A 22,897-nucleotide genomic window follows, 5' to 3' on the forward strand; every position below is an offset into this window, starting at 1 on the left:
GTGTTGCAGCAGGGAGAGCTGGAAAACAAGCAGGACGCTATCCTTCGAGGAACAGGTTTGAAGACCCCGAACCGAGCCCAAAACGTCGAATTTTTTGTAATCTCTCTCCTTTTAAAAAGAATTAATCAGGGGTACGGTCGGGTGGGTGTCATCATCAGTGAGTTCTTATATACAAGTATGACTCATTCAAATATGACTTTATCTTCCAGGATGACGACTTCATATGGTCTGATGGCTCTGTTGTGAAATTCAATCCTTTTTAGAAGCGCAAAGCGTGATGACACTGGGAACTGTGCACAGATTTCTGCAAAAGGTACGTCAAATCTGTGATTAAAATTTGCTGTGAAAATAATGTATGTGGTGTATTTATTTAAAAAAAGGGGGTGGAGCATACAAAGACAAGGATGCATTTACACATTTATTTCTGTCAGACGGATTTTAATGAGGATGTTTTTTTGTGTGTGTGTCTTGCAAAATGGTACATAGAAGTCATCAGAAGGTCTGCCTAACATGAACTGTTTCAAATTCGACCCCCCCCTCATGAAAATCCACTTGTTGCCAGGCAGACTTCAAGAAGTTCAATCCTAAGCCAATAACAGCCCCGTAGGACGAACTTAATCGGATATGAGAGCTGGAATTATAACGTAGAGGAGCCAAAGAGTAGAAGCAAGGAGACAGAGCGAGTGTGTCAATTACGAGCATAATTGTCACCTGCTGGCTGTGTGTCACGCTCGCTTCATTTTACACGCCGAAGCGCTCAGCTCCAGCTTCTGGCGGGCTGATGAAGCGACAGTATGCAGTATCATGGAGCTTGCCGGGCCGCCACACCACATGGGGCGGCTTCTTCGCTAACGGCGAGAACCAAGCACATTGGCATTACTGGGAAGGACAGAAGATTAAATCAAGTGGAGGAATTGAAAAAAAAATGTTTTAAAAGCAGTTTGTCAGATGTCTGCGACATATGTTATCGAAGCTTAATGTTAATTTTAGCGAAGGCCTCAACCAAAGGTGCCCGGGTCCTAAATTTGGAGTGCTCACCAGGAGAATAAACATACTTTCCCTGAGTAGCAAGTGAACAAATGCCGGCATGGAATTAACGACAGGGAGCGGAATGCAAGTGGTCTTTATTTCCTCATTAATTGTCCGCTTCATTGTGGTCTTGGCCACCTGTGTGGGATTGTGCCAGCTCAAAAAGACAAAAATAATTACTCCCAAAAAGGAAACAAGACATGACAATTTAATTCAAGCGTCAATTAAAAGAGAGGTGAAACAAAGTTCATTTTTTATTTGATGTCGACAAGAATAGCAATTCCCGATCCCCATGCAAGAAGACTACTTAGCTACAAAACCACCACAACTTGTGTCATGTGACATTGGCTTCTGCAACTATTACACATAATTTATACACAATGTTCATTTATGATAATAAAGTCTATGACATTGATATAGGAGCGTAACGGTAATATAATGACAAAATTGTATTTAATGTTAAATATTTAATGCTTTTATCACTTTCTTGTATTATTATTGTTTTGCCTTGCAAATTTGCTCTGGTGGTATAATTCAATGTAGTGAAATCTAATCTAATCTAAATCAGCTTGCATTTAAGGTCTCTACATTTTGGAAGTAGCATGATGTCTCGAAATTGACGCGAGCAAGTCAACGCAAACGTCAACAAAACTATCAAAATGCTGTTATAAACTCCGCCTGCAGATGTCGCTGTTCGCGACACGTAAGACTTGGGGAGGAAAAAGTAGAAAAACGGTCGAAAGGATTTACGAGTGACACGTCTTAACAGATTAATTTTACTCGTTATTTTAGGCTTCTTGAAAACATTTTCAAACAATAAAACACCTCCTCACCCTTGACTGAATCACCAATCTTGACTCAAGCAGGGTTTAAAACTGGGGGTGAAAAAACTACATTTCCCAGAATGCCGCACAGGCTGAGAGATAAACTAACAGGCCATGTGGAGCACTGAGTGAATGCTGCTCCTTTTAACCAATATTGCACTTTTTAAAAATATTTGTATATATTTTGCATACATATATCCGGATGTAGGTATTGTATTATTGTTAGCCGAGTAGTGTGCATGAGCAGCAACCCAGCCCGCGGGGTGAGCAACGATCCTGCAGAAAATAAACATCCGTTGCTGGACTGTTGTGGAGGTCCCGGCAACGTCGATTACTCCAAGGTAAAACTCAAAAACTTGCACCCATTATTTACTGCAACTGGCGACAGTCAAAATACTCGGAAAAGCTAAAGGTTCACTATATTATGTCACCGTACATACGTGGCTTGACAGCCAGGAAACCAGCTGGTACGCTTTGATGTGTCAAAATAAAAGTATTATTTTCTCAAATGAAAGAAATATATATAATCGTAAATTGTATGCTTTACAGTATATATAATTTGCATGTGCCTTAGGATAAATACTATCTAAGTAATTAGTAAAATTAAATGGAACGAATAATGCTTAAATCCCCATTTTAAGATTGTACTGCTGAATTGCGGACGCTTGACTTCCGGTTGAACTTTCACGATATAAGCACCAACCTAACGTTATATTTAATGCAATATAACGAAGTTCTTTATATATATATATATATATATATATATATATATATATATATATATATATATATATATATATATATACTACCTGTGATTTCTTTGCATTGACTTGCGAGCTAAATTTAAAATGCGAGTGCTGTACGGTGATAGTGACTCACTTGACACCAAGCAGCAAGTTGGGTTGTTGAATAAAAAAAAAAAGAATCTTCAAAAAAGTATTTTCACTGTTTAGTGCACCTCCCATCTGAACTTTTATATAAAATTATGACGAGGATAACTACTCTTTGTGAATCTAAAACCACTGCTTTGCTTTTAATGCGTACATGGGAAACACCATAGCCAGGCTAACAAATAGCATATAGGTGGCAATTTTATAACCTTTTAAACATCAGATTTTTTTAACACAAATGGAGAAGCACTACATGTAGAACCCAGATAATTTAAAAATTCTCACTGTCTGTCTATCTATTTATTTCTTTTAGATGGACTTGAAGATTTTTGGCAAAGTCTTAAAACATATCAACTTTCAAGACCCCAACTTCTACATTGCTGTAATTGCAATCATTTTCAACCCACTATTCTGGAATGTGGTAAGTGTTTCTGTTTTTGTTTGCAGTCATGCACTTGTCACATGGTGTGGACCACAAATGAATTAATTTAAAAAGCAGCGAGTTATGCAACTGATTAGTCATTCTGTAGTTTGCCTTCGGCCATGTTTAATTATATGAATGTCTACAATCTCAGATATGTGTTTAATCTTCTAATCCAAGCACATTTATTTTCTTTATTATCAAATACTTCGATTCACGAGCACCAACACCACAACACTTTTTATTTTATTTCCCATACACACACACATTATTTATATATATATATATATATATATATATATATATATATATATATTATTTTTTTTTTTTTTACTTTTTATTACATTTTGTCTGAAGCAGAATGCGTGTTTGAGTGTGAAAGAGCTAATTAGAGAACTAAACGACAATTACAATGAATCACTCGTCTCAATTATGATTTTTGGACTGAAAGCCTTGCTCGGCTTGAAAATTGTATATTTTAATGATTTTAAAGTAATGAACGAGTTACGGATTGATTATTTCATACACGCGGATTGCTTCCTTACTTGGAATTCTCTCTGATGGAAAGCAAATTAAAACCCTCATGCACAAAATACACATACTGGCGCTTTTCTTCTTTTAATTCAAGCACGCATTCATATTCATTCACATTTCATCTTTTAAAGATGAGTGAATAGTTTCCTGCGCAGTAGTTGAAGTGTGGCTGATGAAAAGTAGCCTTCATGGCCAACGTTCCACTGTTTCCGATGCAAAGTCGCGGCTCCGTTGTCCTCCTCTCTTCCTTCCCTCGACTCACAGAAGAGTACCAAGTTGATTGCAAACGGCACGTATAAATAAACTTTCAATTAAATCAGCTCCTTTATACAAGTTGTAGATCTCATTAGATTGGAGGCGAGCGTTAAATGGATGTCAAGTTGACATTAGGTACCCGGAGCTGAGTCGTCAGTTTGTTCGTTCTTGCTTCAAAAGAGCGTCAATGGAGCTTTCATATATTGCGGCTTTGGAGAGGACAAAAACCTACGTGTTGTATTTCGCCACGTTGGAAGATTGAGTTCTTCTTCCTTGTATTCTGTAGCCTGAAGGCTTCAGATTCGGATTGCGATTTCTGTTGTTATTATTGAGATCTATTTTCCGAGTCGCACGACACGCTGAGCGAAATGTCTTCCCCTTGTTGTACCGCATCAAGCCGAGGTCAGCCTTAGTTGAGCAAATATACGCGCGCCCGTACGCATGTGGCGGCGAAGTCGCTCACCGCGCTAGCATATTAAGCATCACCTGATCTACCTGCATATGAAATTTCTCGGTCATCCGCTCCGCAACGCCCGGGTGACCTAAATCCACGGGTGCAAACACGTCAGCTCATTCAGATGGAAGCTCTACAATACGACCGAGGAAATAAAGACACGTTTTTTCCCCCAATATGCGTATGTTACTAAAAAAGGGTTGAGAAAGTTTCTTTTCTCTCTGACAAGCATCACACCATATACTTTCCGTATTCATGCATTTTTGGATTATAACCTCAAGTGAGATGTGTAATCACAAATTTGCTTCGGCCACGAAAGGTTCATCTGACTTGGCATGTGCAGGCTCAAGTTTGTGGGCATGTGAGTTGTGGGAATTTTTTTTTTTGTAAACCATGTTAAGGCAACTTTTTTTTTTTGTGGGTGACATTTTAAGGGATTGGTTGATTTTTTTTTTTGTCCCATTTGGTTACAAAATGTTTTTATTCCCTTTAGTGCATGTTTTGTTTATTTTACATTTTCTCTCCCATCCCGCAGCTTTGGTGGTGGTTGGGAGGGCTATGTTCCAAATATTATTATTTTTTTGCTCGGTTACATGTGCCATCAGGGACCAACGGGTGTGGTGGATTTCAGCTTTTGCCTGATCGGAATACCGCCCCCTTTACAGCGCTTCAGTAGAAACAATTAAAAAGGTGCCGCGGCACCATGCACCCAGTTTTGTTAGCAACAGCTCACTGCAAGTGAAGTCAATAAATACTGGAGGAAATGCAATCTGTTATAAATCAGAAATGCAAACGTGTGTTTGTACTTGAGGAAAGAACTTTCTCACTTTTACTGCAGTTTTGAATTCTAGTGGTTACTCAAAAGTTGGTTCGTATAATTCAAGGACGTTTCTCGGCCGATGCTGCTGATTTTAAGGGCTCCTTTGGAGAAATAATTTGACAGATTTGTTACGCCTACTCCTGATCTGTATTTCGTTTGCTCTCTAATCATCAGCTTGGACTTTGCATTATGAGCCAATTAACTTGTGCTGGCTGTTTCTTTTTTTAACCGCAGCATGTTTGGTACAAGTGTAGCTCACAAAACGTTCACCACTCTCCACATTTTTGAATATTCAGCCGGCGCTGTTCTAATTAAGACAGATTTGATCAGAGTGCGCATGTGATCAATGTTTTTGTTCTCGCACATGCGGATGAATCCAAGGCGTGTGTTCACATTTGGTACCGTGTTCAGCACTGTAGAAAAAACATGCTCGATCCATCCCTGGACAGTGTAACATTACCTAAACGTGTGTTTGTCACAAAGCAGGCCGTCCTTTCATGAAATCTCTTGTCCGGGTGTGTATTCATGGAGCTAATGAGTTTTGCGGGTAACATCAAAAGCGCCGTCAGAGCTAAGTGCTCTGGTGGGGAGACAGCAGGAGCCTGTTACCTAAGACGTGATTGAATTTGTCCTGCAGAGCTTGCAAGCCCCTCCTTTGTTATTCATACGGCTTGATCGATGACTGGAGTACAGCATCGGTTGTGTTTTGGCACAAGAACTGTATTTTTAGAGCGCGCCATCGTTCACTGGAGAGTTTCTAAATCACTTAGGCAGATTGCGGGGGGGTTTAAATTCCCCGTTGCCGCGTTGCTTAAAAGGAACAGTCTGCTAATGTGTCCGGTGGATGTTTTACAAAAGATGAGCGCCATGTTGTACTCCAAAATGTTCTTCTGTTGAGGCAAAAGATGAGGGGGGGGAAAAAAAACAGCATTATGTGTAAAATAGATTTTTCAAGTCAGAAGTTGAGTCTTGCAATTCAATCGTTAGGCATGTTTTTATTTAGTTGGTCATCAAAAACAGACAGTCTAAAAAAAAAGTATTTTTTTTTAATATTACAATTTTTGCACTTTATTGCATTCCATTAAAACTGGTTTTACTACCAGACATCCCCCCCCTAGATTTTGTTTTATTTTAAATTTTTTTTTTTTTTGGGGGGGGGGTGTTGATAGAAAATTGAGATTTTTTTTTAAAATTTATTTCATAATAAATTTAATATTATGGAAACTTAGTATATTGGAATAAGTATGTGATCACAATATAAAATTTAATTTAATATAACTGTGGCTGTCCAGTACGCGAGCATGCTCCGAATATCGCCCCCACCCCCAAAAAAAAAAATCATTCTGGATAGGTAATCACTCTTCATCAACGCTGTCATAATAGAATTTCATCTCCGTTTATTCAGCACCTGAGCAAACCCAGGCTGTCTTTTCTCACCACATGAAGTCCATTTCCGTTCAGGTTTTTCTTTTTCCTGCCCCCTTCCTTCAATGCTTTTCTTCCCGATTTAAAAAAAAAAAAAAAAAACAACAAAAAAAAACCACATAAATAACAGGTCGCCATGACGACATCTATTCCTCTCTGGCTCCGCTATCCGGATATGTACGCACTTCCTCAACCCACAGAAGGTTATTTTGAGTTTGGCAACTAAGCCATCGAATGCAGTCGTTCTTTCATTCCTTTCAAAGGATTCCGTGATGGTTTTCCTGTATGGGAGTAGAACTTGAATAATTCTAAAAAAAAAAAAAAGCAAGTCATTTCTTGAAAAACAAAAACGTTCCCAGTTTTCCAAGCAGATCGCTGATTAACATTCATCTCCATTAATATTTCAGGTAGCAAGATGGGAACACCGGACACAGAAACTCTCCAAGATATTTGGAAGCCCCCACCTGGCCTGTTACTTCCTGGGCTTCGTTATCATCCTCCTCAATGTGTATCGCAGCCACAGGTAGAACACACCTGCCTCTTATGTTTCAATCAATGTCGACTGAGCAACGCGATTGGGATTTTATTTATTATTTTATTTGTTACGCTTCTAATGTAACGACATATCTCAAAAAACGACGCGGCCAACTGGATGCAGGGTGACCGGGCGAGTGGCTCGGCTTTTTCTTTAGGCATCTCTTATTTCTCGCGTCTTTTTTGTTCTTGATACCACGCAAACTCCCACACCTCCCGCACAGGATCATAAATGGCATGCAGAAGCTTTTGAGGACTTTCTGTTGCGATTTGCGTTGCCTGGGAACGGCGCTTTTAGAGAACATAGTTGGAGACCACAGCGATGTATAGAGCCTCTCGCCTTGCTCATTAAGATGTAGTACACTGGCAAAAAATGGGGGGGATGATATTTACATGAAAAAAAATAGTAAGTATATTTATAAGAAGTGTTTGTGAGTAAATTCTACTAATTAATTGAATTAAAAAAAAAATGGGTTCCATCCTGCACTGCATTCCAGTTCCTTTGTATGAAATGTGCTGTGTAAAAGAAAAAAAAAAGGGCTTCAACTTTGCAGTGACTATTTAAATTGAATAAACTCAAAAACCTCTCTTGTAAAATTTACTTTGAATTTCTGAGTGGGAAAAAAAAACCTTTAAATAGCCCTGCACGATATGCCGTTCGAACATCGCAATTGCGATGTGCGCATACGCAAGAGTCACATCGTAGAACGTGCGATGTTTCTATCTTTTTTTTTTTTTTTTAAAACACGGAAACTTTTGGTTTGTTTCATAAAAGCAGCACGCTACACCATGCTCTACACAGACAACACAGAACGTCTGGTGAAAATAGTTCTAGTTTCAATATCGCAATGTACATCGCAGCCTCCCCAAAAATCGCAATGTCAGTTTTTTTCCAATATGGCGCAGCCCTAATTTTCAAGTAAATATCACTCCCCATTTTTACAGTGATGATGCGTTGTCAGGTTCTAGTTGGGGTAACTCGAACCCGACCCCGACATCACTGCTAATTAGAATCACAATAATAATCGCTTCGCTAAATATTGCGAGTCGACCGAAAAAAAAAAAAAAACTTTCTGACATTGGTCATCAAAAACGATGAAACGTTTGATCGAATTCTTGTCTTCGGCCTCTTTAAATGGTGTTAATGGTTCTAAATGCATGCTATTTTATTCTAGATTACACTCACTCACTCCTTTTCTTATTCGCCAGAATAATGAGCAGGAAACAAATGACTACAATGCTGCCTAATTGCACATATAATTGACTTCATAATTGACTAAATCAGCGGCGTGCTGATGAGAAGACGAATTTATGTTCTTTTTATGTACGTAAATAAAGCAGACATACTCAAAAAAACAAAAACAAAGCAAGATTACTACCGGCAATATTTGCGTCAGGACAACACACAGCGATAATGCCTTGCTCGGTCACTAGTGTGTTTTTTTTTTTTTTTTTGGATGGAAGCAAATCAGAACATATTAAGCATGACGTACTTAACAAGTCGTCCATTTGGCAATGAAGGACTGTTATTGGTCCACAATCCCTGCGCTTTGTCCATATTTGTGAAACCATACACTTGTTAACATTGACCTATATATCGAACAAAATAAAGTGTGCATACATTTTCAGGTAAAAAAAAAAATAATATTAAAAAAATCGAGCGGCATGGTGGAGTCATAATGCTGAAAGCCAGCCGAAATTGCACTTCTTGTTGTATAAACAACTTTATTATAAAACACTTTGTCAGATGAAAATGTAGGTCAGATGGATGCTTGCGCTCTTAAACCTTTTTTACGAAAATGTCAGTGGTGAGTGTGAGTGCATTCGGTCATGAAGTGCTCAACTAACTTAAGGATTTATTCTTTTCACGTTTCTTCACTGGCAAAGTTATTGAGTGAGCTGCAATTTGTGGAATCGATTTGAGCCGATTAAAGAAATGCTGAAATAATTCAGCTTTCAAATTTGGAAGATGGAATGACAAATGTGAGGAGAAATCTTGTCAAGCATTAAAAGCAATTACTTGGTTGGGCTGCTATGCCTGGAAAACTCGTCCTCGCCAACATACTTTTTTTTCTTTTAGGAATATTTTTTTTCCTTGATTTTTAGGTCTCACCTTGCAATGGAGTCACTTGTGATATTTTCAGTAAGGATTTTTTTTTTTCGGTTGGAACACGCTCCGACCAACGTTAAGAAATAAAATAAAAAAAGAAAAAAAAGAAAAACACAAAATACATAAAAACAAAATAAATTTACAGAAAAAAACAAGTTTAACTGAGACTAACTATAATTATAGCAAATATTTCCTCATCTTTGTCAATTAATATCATCATTTTAAACAATTGATTTTGGTATTGCTTTACCTCCCGACAAAAGAAGGAAGGTCAAACAGCGGTTTGAAAATTGTAGTTTAATTTACTTTATTACTCAATAATGAGCAACTTTTTTTTTTTAATTCTTTATGTGACAAATACTGCATAAAAATAGAGGGGGGAAAAAAACTAAAACTAATACTACAACTAAATGAGAGGTAAAAATAAAAACGAATAAACACTCATAAACCAGCTCTATACGCTTATTAAAACGAACTGAATTTAAAAAATAACAGTCAAAAATAAATTAAAAACGAAAGAAATCTGCAAAATCACTCGTGACCCTGAATGTTGTACGCAAATAATATCGCCTTCATAGTTATCCCGAGATAGAGCGAAACCATTCATCTGTTTTTCCGAAAATGCAAGCCCAATCAGAAATCGAACTCAAATCTTGCCCATGTCCCATTTCTCATTGTTTTTTCCCCATCCCGATCCCAGCGGTAAGTCATATCTTGCTTAACACCGAGCCCAGCAGTCGTTCTTTCTGTCCACTTTGATGCGACAACACCTCTTGGCAATTCCTTTATAACAAAGCCACAGCCCCGCACCAGTCACAGCACAGACCCCCTAACCTAGTTTTTTCTTATTAACCCCAAACCTACTTTTGATTTGGAGCCATTTTGATCCGCTGGACTCCAGGCACACTGCTTTTCAGAAATTCAACATTTGCTTTGAATGGCCCGCAGAGAAAAAGCATGCGTGTGTGTATACTCCCCCGCACCGAAGTGTCCCCTCTGGGGTGATGCCGGCTGAACTTTGGAGCGCTGAGGGACTGCAGGCGGCGCTCGACGGGAATCGCAAAAATGGGCTGAGAAACTTCAATGGAAGGAGGGCAACACTGATAGGCTTCAGTCTGGTTGAAAGGAAAACTGCTATGCTAAATTAACCGCAATGCCAGAATTGGGCAGCTGGCTGAATTTATTGCACTTCATCCCCTTTGCTGGAATTAAGCGCGACTTAAAATTATTATTTTGGATCTCAGTTGCTTTTTCCACACAGCCATGCATATCGATCGCTTCCGTGTTTTTGCACACTCCAGCAAATCTCTTTCCCGCGCTCGCAGTTGAACTTTCACTTAACTCATTCAATACCATTGACGGATAAATACGTCAAAATCCATTTTTTTTTACTGGGCTGATTGTGAATGAGTTAAAGGGCCAGCACACGTAGCAGCATTACGATTTCCTTTTTATACGAGTGTAAATTCGACAACACTGTACTTGACCCGGTTTGGGACGATTACAGAAAAAGCACTTCTGTCCTTGCTTTAAAAAAAAAGAAATTGTCGTCCCCCATCCACAATATTACCCAATCACATTATTGCAAAGCTGTCAAATATGCCGGTGGGAGAAAAAAAAATTGGAAAATATTATTTTATTTTTATTTATTTATTTTATTATTTTTTTTTTTTAGGGGCAAAATAATGGTCCCATTGTTGTCGTTAACTCCCCAAAGGGGTTTGTGATCTCTGAAAAGCCTCTGACGCCCTCACGCTTGCCATTACGCAACACATACAAATAATCCAGAATGAGGTCATAAAAATCTTCTAAGAGATGGTAACAAAACAGTTTAATGATCCTGCTACCGTCACCTCCTTTGTATGTATTTTTTGTATTTATTTATTTATTTATTTTTTCTTCATTTTACTTCCTTTATTGAGTGAAATAAATAAACCATGTGAGTTATTGTGTCTGAACCTGCCCTCTTTTGCTTGACAATGTGAGCGAATTACGAGTAATGAAAGGCCCAACCTGAAAGTGACAAAGAATCAAGTCACTATTCCACAATGAAAAGATGATTTGCTTGACTATTTGCGCACACTTATGCAACAATAAATAGCCGTTGATTTTTCACTCACTGTGACATTTTAGTTTTCAGCCGCAATCTTTAACCCGAGCCATCCTCTTTTTATAAAATATATATCTGTAATTCAGATATTATCACTTGCTATCAAAGATGCATTCAAGAGACAATCTAGTGAGTGGAATATTCTTCAAAGCGCAAAAATAGGAATATCGCACGTTTTTTTGTAAAATTTTTTTATTTTTTTATTTCTAATTGTCGAGAACACTTCCTGCAGTCAGGTGACATTGTGCGCGCCGGGCCCGTCGTGATGACATTTCGCTTAATGGAGCGAGATGACGTCAAAGATTCGCATCGGTAACAAGACTTCTCATTACGAGGGCTTGCTAAGATTTGGGGAAAAAAGGTCAATCTGATTCACGCTGGCATTTTAAGTCAGCGGTAACATCGGGCCACTTGAGCTCCGGTTTTTAGATATAAGATAAATATATTTTGGGATGCTGGGTTGTGTCTGTCTCACGGTTGTATTTATTGTTTAAAAAAAATGTGCATGGTTCTTTTAAATCGGTTGCGTGTTGTCTGGAACACGTTTTAATAGCTCCTTATAAGCGTGACTCTTGAAAATAACGTCAAAGTAGGCCACTGGTTTCTATTGGCACATTCCGTCTGACCTTGCTTCCTTTTCTCAGCTGACAATAGGTTGAATATCAGTCGCACACTTTTTTTTTTTTTTTTATACATTAGTTCGAATATGTGGGTGAATTTATTATTCACCTCACAGTCTGTTCACTGTTCATTGGAACCGCTGCTTGTATTTCCTTAACATTAAGAAAACTCGTTTTCAAAATGGGAAACAAACTGGAAGCCCACCAATATCGTTAATGGGGTACCGCATTTTACGGACTATAAGACGAACACGTATAAAAGCCGCAGCAACTCTATAAAATAAAATAAAATATTTTTATTAATAATAATAATAATAAAATCGATATACAAGCCGCACCAGGCTATAAGCCACAGTTTTTTATATTGACAAAAATATTTGTTTACTGCATTTTGAATGCACATAAAGGTACATAAACAGATTGTTAAAACTTTAACACGGCAACAAATTTGCTAATAAAAACTGAACAGACCCAAGAGGAAAAAAAAAATTAGATTATTTTTTTTTTTTTGCGTGTTTTCTGACCTATAGAGCGCCCCCTCCTGTTGGGAAAAAAAATCACAGAAAAGCTGCTCCCTTGTATTAGCCGCATGGTTCAAAATCGAGGAAAAAAGTAGCGGCTTATAGTCCGGAAAATACGTTAATCCTTTGGTTTATTAAATAGTACGACAAATATTGTCATTGGTTGTTGTGGATACAATTTAACTCATTCACTACCAGCCAAGTAAAAAAAAAAAAAAAAAAAAAGGATCTTTGACGTCTTTAGCCGTCAATGGCAGTAAATGAGTTAAACGTCATTTAATGTATACTGTTATTCTTAAAGGCTCCACCTCTCCGTGATTGATGTTGTATTAAATTAAATTGCATTTTCACGATCACATTTTAAATCTGTTCTCACCGCAGCATGACGGTAGCAATGAGGAGCCAGGCCAGGTGGGAGCTACTCGACAGGAACGAGGTCTTTAGCACGGGTGTGCTTCTCATAGCAGTGGGCTCCGTGCTCGTCGTCAGCAGCTTTCTCGCTTTGGGATTCACTGGGACCTTCCTTGGTAAGTCCACTCGATGAGTTTGGCAAACTCCCGTGCACCTTGGACGACCCGACGAGCGTCTCCGTTCCCTAATCGGAGGCGTACCCAATGTCTGTGACGCCTGAGAGCGAAGCTAATTTTACATATGAATCCCCCGCAAATGATCTAAATAAGCAGAAGGTAAGCAGAGCTGCAGTGTGAGCACACGTACGTGACCGCTCTGCAAAGTCATGTCGCCGGGCGGTCGTGACGTTTGACGATGAGTCGGCAGCATCCGCCACATGTACCGACTCACACGAGCGGTTGTCGAGTCAATTTGCGTGCCTTTGCGACGAAGTGCTGCCTCGGTAAGTGAAAATGCAAATGATGCTTAGACTTCTTATAATTGAAGCTTTGCGTCAGATTTAATGTACGCTCACATGAATCAATCTGTTAAAAATGTAGATATTCAGACATTGTGTAAATGACCTCTTTAGTCAAGGAAACGGAATTTAAATGAGAAAATCCGGCAGGCCTCAATTAGGTCACGGTGTTTGGCCGATTAAAATACAATTGCCTCCGTGAACATTAATCCCTGTGTGACGCGATGCGATGTGACACTCTGAGACAGCACTCGGAATTTGAATTTAATTTACAGAAGAGGAAAAATGTATGCTCAAATGTAAGCCACCCGACCCACGCGGGCCTTAGAGGGTAAAGCGCGGCCGGCGTTGGTTCCGTGTGTCATCGGCGCTCTATATTAAGCGCCTCAAGTCACCGTGACCTGATGAGTCAAGGCGATGGAGCAGAAACAAAGATCATCAAACGACACAGGGCGCTAATGTGTCAGCCACCTGGCATCGCAACTTCAAACCCGTCCGTTTTAGTGCCACTCCACACTTGAGAGAAACCACGGCGGCCGTTTTTTTGTTTTTTTTTTTGTTTTTTTTCCCACCACCTCGATGAAACCAAACATCGGTGACACAGGAAAACAGCAGGTTGCATTTGGCTTTGAATGACGTCTCCGTGGAGGCCACAAATTGATTTGGCAATTTTATGCCACTGTGTGACAATTTTTTTTTCCTCCCTGCCAAATTCAAAAATAAACAAGCAATTGCCTCCACCCCATTGGGGTCTCGATGATGTCGCATGATTGGAACCTTTATATAAGTTGGACATAGCAGCACACAAGCCAAAAGGATATTTTTGAAATATTTATTTCCACTTTACTTTTTCCGAATTGATGTCCTCTTATTTTTACATTTTATATATATATTAATTAATTAATGTGTATATATATATATAAATTAATTAATATATAAATTAATTAATTAATATATATATATATATATATTAATTAATTAATTTATTTATATATATATATATTATTTTTTTATTTTTTTTTTTAAATGTAAACTCTTATTTTCTATGTTAGACTTCAGCTTTCACTCCGGTTTTATTGTTGCAGTTCACAACTTGCGTACTAATAAAACCTTTTTCAGCCGACATCTGTCGTGATCATGAAGACAAAAGCCGTTAAAGGACACATCGAAATAGTTCTACGCATTCATTACTAGCTACGGTATGCTAGACACGAAAGCGACTGCATTTGACTTTCACGGAACTTTTTTTTTTTTTTTTTTTTTTTTTAACATTCTATCGATATTCAACAAGAATTATAAATCCTAAATCCAGCACAAGATGAGGCAACATCTCGAGCGTGTCAAAAAAGCATGAGGCCTCGAATGTAATCTTTAATGGCAACCTACGATTATCTGGTTGCACTGACGTCGCTTGTGCACTTTGCAGGTGACTACTTTGGCATTTTGATGGAAGAAAAGGTGACAAGTTTCCCTTTCAGCCTCACAGAGAATCCAATGTACTGGGGCAGCACGGCGAACTACCTTGGCTTGGCACTTTTGTAAGTAATATGCAATATAGAATTGCACTGATTTACCACAAAGAATTACCGTATATTTCAGACTATAAGGGCACTCGAAATATTTCAGCGTATTTTCCGGACTATAAGGCACACCTGCATATAAGATGTAGCAACTCTTTTTGAAGAAAAAACAAATTTGAAAAAAAGCTGCACCGTTGTATTTGTTGCATGGTTCAAAATCAAGCAAAAAAGTAGCGGCTTATAGTCGGAATAATACGGTAATTTGCTCAAAAATCGACAGTGAGCCTTATAGCCGGTTACGCCTTATGTATGGTTGTCGAGTGGAAGTTTGACTTATTTGCTGTACTGGTTTGTTTCCCTCAATGTGGAGTACTCGGAAATATACGGTAAGCGCAAAGTCATCAATACACGGTTGATAAATTTGCGTGAAACTGCGAGACTCGAAATATTGTGGAGGTGATGCGGAAAAGGACCAGATAATCGTCTGCAGATGAATAAATGTTTTCTCCAACTTATGTCCTTCTTGAGATGGTGTGGATATGTTGCCATGGAAACTGGCAGCACTTGACAACGTCGGCCTGTGTAGTCAAGGCAAGTGCTTCAGGGTTAATGGGCGACGAACAGCTGCTGCATAGGCTCCTTCTTTCTCTAATTCCATCACCTTGATTGTCCTTTTGAATGATTTTTGCTCAGTTTTTTTTTTTCATCATTTTAGTAAGATTTCCCCTCCGGGGCCATATTGGTGAATTTATTTTTATGTCCGGACTCAACTTGAATCAGTTCTTTATCAGATGGATTGGTGTTTTTAGTCAGATTCTAGTTTGATATTTGTATCATAACTAACTAATATAAACACAAATTTAAAGGACAGTTATTTTAAGATATGAAACAAGATTATTTCAGAAATTTAATTGAAATAAAATTACTTATAATTTTTTTTTTGACAGAATGCTTTCAAATAGTGTTGTTCCGATACCACTTTTTGGGTTCCGATACCGCTAACTGGCTGTGCAGTATCGGCCGATACTGAGACTGTACCGATACTTTTGAAAAATCCAAATATAAGCACAATTTTTCTTGTAATTCTCAAGAATTTTTTATCGGTACCGATACCGATACTGGTACCGATACTGGTATCGATATCGGAACAACACTACTTTCAAACTACGTACTACTCATCCAGTAAGTACTACTCATCTCTGTCAAATCTGCCATGAGAAAACAACGTCCTAATGATCACCTTAACAGATTCAAATGAGTATGAATAGAGCGACGAGGGGTACAAAAATGAACGCCCCCCCCCCAGCCTCCCCCCCCCCCCCGGCTGTTCCCGACTCCCACACATAAGAGGCACTTAGATTATCGCTACGAGATTATTGGTTACATGAGATCCGACTCATGTCGTTCGATAAGCGTGATGCACGCTTGTGAGCAGGTCACATGATGTCCTTCTCTTTTGTGGCGTCAATTTGTGCAGAGTATTACTTAAGCCCAAATGCTGTGCTAGAAAAGTACGGCGGAGAGTGTTACAGTGACATGGAGCCGTTGGTGAGCTATTGTGTCGTTGGCCAAGATAATGTACTTGCTCTAATTTGGGCACTTTTGTGCTTGGGTTGACGTTACACTAGCCAATGCCAGCCCAGATTTTTTAAGGCTGATACAAAGACGCCCCCGACTCTGTAACACTTCAAATTTCCCCATTGTGGGACTAATAAAGGACATCTTATCTTATCTTATCTTATCTTATCTCACAGTTTTTTTTCACCTTCGGGTTAATATAAGGGGTATTTAAGTGCCTTGCCCTGTAAAAAATTCTCCTTTAAAGCTTAAAAAAAAAAAAAAATCATAATATCCCAGTTTTTACAAGGACTGCATGTACCGAAGCCACAGGAGGACGAAATATAAAAGGGATACTTTGTGCAGCTCTTTGTTTAGCAAAATGCAGCGTGACTCATCTTTTATCAGGGTTGCAAATCCCATTCAAGACCTTTTTTTAAGCCAATTCCAAATTCAATGTAAGACCTACTGTGGTTAGGAAAAATGATTTCAAACCAGTTTTTTTTTTTTGTGGCACAAATAAATGAGAACAAGATATCATGAGAAAAAAAACATCAGAGCATTCCTCCTTCTATTTAAATCTTAAATTTTTGTATTGTTCTTTTTTTTTTCACCTTGTAGTGAGTCGGGGTTGAAAAAAGAAATTTGACAAAGTAATGAGTATAAAATAGAAAGTGCATACGTCTGAACGATCTCGTTGCACACTTGAGGACAATGACAATAAAGGGATTTCTGATTTCTCATTCTGATATACTTAAATCGGAAGAAATAAGATTGGTTGACAAGTGGCTTGTTGTTGTCGTCCTATAACATTTTTTGATACTGTATGCTGTCGGTGTTTCACTTGATAAATAAATAAATTAATTAATTAAAAAAAAAAAAACGGCAAAGAAAAAGCAAACAACACTTGTGGAGTTAATGCTGAAGTCCCTTGTGACATTTTGTGTACGCCTTGAGTAGCTTTCATTTACATGTTCTCATGGTGCATCATACCAGCATCTTGAATTCCCATATGGAGGTGCACGAACCCATGCTGTTTATTCATGAGCTTAGTCACATGTTTTCTGCAGGATCTTCAACCGCTCCCTGGCTCAGGCAGTCATCCCCTCCTGCTTGAAAACTTCCACCATTATTCCTGTCCCCAAAAAGTCACCAGCCGTCCACCTGAATGACTACCGTCCTGTTGCTCTCACACCAGTCATTATGAAGTGCTTCGAGAGGCTGGTTCTCCAGCACATCAGGGACTGCCTTCCTCCCACTCTGGACCCCTACCAGTTTGCATACCGGGCTAACAGATCCACTGAGGACGCCATCGACACTGCTCTGCATGTTGTGCTGGGCCACCTGGAACGACAGCAGAGCTATGCAAGGATGCTCTTTGTGGACTACAGCTCGGCATTCAACACGATCATCCCAGACATCCTCGTCGCCAAACTGGACACTCTCGGCCTCCCTGCCCTCACACGCATCTGGATTAAGGACTTTCTGACCAACAGACCCCAGACTGTGTTGCTCGGCCCCTACACGTCCTCCACCCTCATGCTGAGCACCGGTTCCCCCCAAGGATGCGTGCTGAGCCCTCTCCTGTACGCCCTCTACACCTACGACTGCAGCCCGGCCCACGGCAACAACACCATCGTCAAGTTTGCTGACGACACGACAGTGGTCGGTCTGATCTCGGAAGGTGACGAGACAGCCTACAGAGAGGAGGTAAAGAGACTGACAACTTGGTGCAAGGACAACAGACTGCACCTTAACTCTGCTAAAACAAAGGAGATTGTCGTCGACTTCAGGAGGAACAAGACGCTGCCGCCCCCCCTCTGCATCGAAGGCGTGTGTGTGGAGAGGGTCCACACGTTCAAGTTCCTGGGAGTACAGATCTCCGATGACCTTTCTTGGACTCACAACACCACAGCAGTGGTAAAGAAGGTCCGCCAACGTCTGCACTTCCTGAGAGTCCTCAGGAAATTCAACCTGGACAGGAAGCTGCTGCTGGCCTTCTACCACTCGTCCATCGAGAGCCTGCTGACGTACTGTGTCTCCACCTGGTACAGCGGCTGCACTGAGGCGGACAGAGTGAGGCTCCAGAGGACAGTCAAAACAGCGCAAAGGATTATTGGCTGCCCTCTCCCCCCACTGTCGGACATCTACACCGCCCGGTGCCTCAGAAGGGCTCTCAACATCGTCAATGACAATACCCACCCAAACTCACACCTGTTCGACCTGTTGCCCTCTGGCAGGCGCTACAGATGCATCAAATCAAGGACCAATAGACTGAGAAACAGTTTCTTTCCGAGAGCCATCTCCATACTGAACTCTCACACACACACGAGACCACCCTAACCTCGCAAAACAGCATTGTGATGTGTTTCTATATGCCCTATTCAGTACTGAATTCCATTGCACTGTCTTCTTTATTTATCTAATTTATATATTTGTCTGTATTATTGTTGTATTGCACTGGAGAGGGGAGCCCTCTAATCTCGTTGCACACTTGAGTACAATGACAATAAAGGGATTTCTATTTCTATTTCTATTTCTATTGTGTGCACAGACGCAACAGACGGTCTGTCTCAGTGAAAATAAAAAAAAATTAAAAAAAAAACTGAAACATGTTATCGTAAATTACCACTCCAGATGGTATGAAGATATGTGATAGGAATTACAGCTTGTTTTTTCAAATAACCTGACATGAAATCTTCACACAGTGTGGCTGGATAAAAAAAAAATATATAAATATAATGGAATAAAACAAAAGTACCATATATTTCATTCATTCTTCTAAAAACCAATGAAACTAATATTTATTTATTTATTTTATTATTATTATTTAATTAATTAACCATTACAAAAATATTTATATTATATATATTTATATTAATATATATTAATATATATATATATATTATATATTTATATTATATATATTTATATTAATATATATATATATTATATTATATCATATTATATTATATTATATTATATTATATTATATTATATTATATTATATTATATTATATTATATTATACACCGACTGATGCCCAATGATGAATATTTTTTGTTGGATGCTATTGATTTTTTTTTAGCGGATACAATTTAATGTGTGCATAGTGGCAATTCATGCATAACGCAAAATGACCAAGTGGCACATTAAAGTAAATTAGCCTGCGATAAGTAAATAATGGGGCGTAAAAAAAAAATAAAAAATAAGGACACCGCATGATTGAGACACCGCGACCATACTGACCAATTTTTTCCTTCTCAGTGTGTCACCATTGCCGTCTGGCTATCTGGGTCAGTTTTATAAGCTTCATCAACAATTCCGCTTAATATCCCACCACCATGTTATGTTGGTGTCGTTATGGCGCTCATGTGCGTATTTTTTCTTTCAACCGAAGTGGTCATGGCCGATTGGTTGTTATGAGAAGAAACCATTCAACTTTCTTTTAACGTGTTGTTTATTGCAAAAAAAAAAAATAAATAGTTGGTACTCTCACTGGTCCGTCCACGCTCTTTTGCATCATTTTTCATTGACCCCGTGCCCTTCTCTCCCTTCATTATGCTTTTAAAACCTTAGCGGACCTTCAGTATGAGTTGAAGTTTTTTTTTTTTTTTTTTTTATTTATATTCCTGCCAAAAAAAAAAATGTGTCAGTGGGCCACTTTCTAACCAGGATTATGTAGGTCAGTACATTGTTCTCTGTATGTGTATCATCCGCAACTGTCACCAGACGTCATTTCAGACGGATCCATAATTGAAAATAAATCTTCTAACACTTGACGTCACATTCCAGCCTTCCTGTCTGAGAGCGGCAATTATTTTGCTAAAGTTGGCTCCAAATATGAATATGTCCGGAATACATTTTGGTACAAAGATGAATCTCTTTGGAGGATCAAGATACATTTTAATGAATACAATAAGTGTAGTGACATGAATTAAGACATCCAACGTTCATCTTTCTGACATTTTAATATGCACTTGTCTTCCTGACTGCATACGTACTTTGCACACATCACATGCATAGTGTGATTCATTTTCATTTTTTGTCCTATTTTGTGTTGCCAGAGGTGCAAGTCCAATGGGTCTCGTGTTGACTGCAATTGTAGCCTTGGTCTACAAGATAGCGATTCAATTTGAGGGGTAAGCGAATTCATTCATACGTATCGGAATATAACCACAAACTCCAATTCCAATGAAGTCGGGACAGCTAAAGAATGTTCGTCATTTTGGGCAAATTCTCTCAATTTGAATGTGACGCCCACAACTGCATTATCAGCAAATATGATATCATCAAAAGATTCCCAGATTCACACTGCATACGAGAAGCGAGGTTGTAAAATCACAATTTTCCCGAACATATTGCCACTTAGGCTTAGGAACATTTCAGAAAAACAATTTCAATTAACACCGGGAACATTTCAGAAAACCAAGTTCAGTTAACACCGTTTGGTGTTACGTCTACAAATGTAAGTTAAAACACTGTCATGTAAGACGACAAACGCTGCTGGCTTCTCCGGGCCCAAGTAAAGTGGAAAAGTGTGCTGTGGTCTGACGAGTCCTCATTTCAATTTGTTTTTGGGAAATCTTCACCAACCGGCACAAGAGCGACGGCTCCTCCCGTCATTGTCGAGTGACATGATCCCAATCAGCAATGACAACTTTAAGCGGCCTCATCAGCAATCCCAGCTCAGGTCAAAGTTCAAGCAATAATCTGAATGGTCAGGCAAACTGAACAAACAATTCCTCGAAATCAAATTTCTGGAAATTGATTCCCATTGCGATACATACCATTTTATCGTTCCGCGATATCAGCTGAAAGAAAAATCACTCTTAAGACTACAGAACGGAAATCTTTCTGAGAAATCCGATAACGGAGATTTTTGCTGACTTTGTTGGACTGACTTGAACGATTATATGATACGATTATATCTGTGAGCTCAGACCTCCGCAAATAAATAAATAAATAAATAAATAAATTGTCGCAATTTCTACAATCAGCATCGTGCACCCTGTCGAGCAAGGCACATTTTCTAAACGTGACTGCGCAGGTGTGCATAACCGAAGCCATCGTATATATGGCTCTGTGTCATTTCATGTACCCACATGGAGTAAACTCACGGGTCACGGAACAGGATCCTGGTACAGTGTGGTACGGTGTTGATATCTTTGATTTATTGTCCCGTAATATGTTTGTTCTGCTGTATTTGCAGACCTTTCACTGAGCACATCTATCAGCAGAGGACGCGTAAACGTGAATAATCGCATCCTGTTGGGTTGCGGGAGGATTCCCGGCTGATCCGGATGAAAGTGAGGTGGCGTTATTGATTATGAGGATAATTGCGGTGAGAATCGCAATGACAGTTCAAAATTTAATTTAATTTTTTTTTTTTTTTTTTTCAAAATGTAGGTCTCATTTAAGTGTATTAAACATATAGGAAATGTGTTTTGTAGTGCTCGGGAAACAATTAGAATTCCAAATAACGTCAAGAATGCCGCAATGAAGCAATTATGGTCGCACTTAAAAAAATAAAAAATAAATAAATAAATAAATAAATGATTCAATGACAGATGGCTGAAGCAAAATATTTTTTTATAAAAAAATTAAATGAAAAAAGACTATTTAAAACAATGAGTTGAAAAATAATGTATAATGGGTATACAAACTGATTTTTATTTATTTTTTGTCCCAAAACCAAAAGAAAAACTACCCAAGGGCACAAACCTTGAAAGGAAAAAATGGTGTACCCTAAACCGTGCAAGATCTGGTGTTGGGAAAACCAAAGACAACCTAACAAAATGGGGCCTTGCCACATCCTCAGTATGTGACTGTGGTTTCCTAAACCAAAATATGAAACATATCCAACTTGAATGTCCAATAAGCCCCGTATATATCACTCCACCAGACCTACAAAAGGTCACAGACAGGGCAAAAATATGGATAAACCACTGGTGTGACACGATATGATGATGATTTATTTTTTTATTTTAAAAAATTCAAATTCTCTCTCCGAGTCTTATAAAGTTTGTGTTTGGAGATTTATTTTTTTTTTTTAACATATTGCCAGTTTTGCGGCAATTTTTTCGCTTTTGCAAGCCCAATTTAAAATCATCACTTTCTCCTAAATTACAGTTTTATTTTGGTAATATTTGGACTGTATTACAACTCTTCTTTTATTGATGAGCAAGCAAGTTCTTCTTTTCTTACTTGCAAGATTCTAAGAAGCTTATTTGTTGAGCCTTGGAATTAGATTAGCAAACACACAGGAACATATTTTTTTCACACTTGATGTTATGTTGATTGTACATGTTTATTTAATAAATTAATTAAAATTACTTATGTCTCTTTTTATGTTTATTAATCTTGAAACTAAAATTGGCAAGGATGAACTTTCATTGATTTGTAC

General features: G+C 38.6%; 1 protein-coding gene across 1 annotated transcript; it reads left to right on the forward strand.

Annotated features, from left to right (window-relative positions):
* The first annotated feature begins 1,943 nt into the window (after nucleotides 1-1,943).
* pemt (phosphatidylethanolamine N-methyltransferase) lies at nucleotides 1,944-22,050 on the forward strand. Its single transcript, XM_088283868.1, has 7 exons — nucleotides 1,944-2,194; nucleotides 3,057-3,164; nucleotides 7,060-7,175; nucleotides 12,929-13,074; nucleotides 14,842-14,953; nucleotides 20,559-20,633; nucleotides 21,704-22,050. Exons 1-7 carry the CDS (start codon nucleotides 2,093-2,095, stop codon nucleotides 21,750-21,752), a joined length of 708 nt encoding a protein of 235 aa, XP_088139994.1. The 5' UTR covers nucleotides 1,944-2,092; the 3' UTR covers nucleotides 21,753-22,050.
* Nucleotides 22,051-22,897: the final 847 nt, after the last annotated feature.

The sequence above is a fragment of the Idiotropiscis lumnitzeri genome, chromosome 20 (assembly GCF_059441095.1).
Source record: "Idiotropiscis lumnitzeri isolate Australia: NSW breed Sydney's pygmy pipehorse chromosome 20, RoL_Ilum_1.0, whole genome shotgun sequence".
Taxonomy (NCBI): domain Eukaryota; kingdom Metazoa; phylum Chordata; class Actinopteri; order Syngnathiformes; family Syngnathidae; genus Idiotropiscis; species Idiotropiscis lumnitzeri.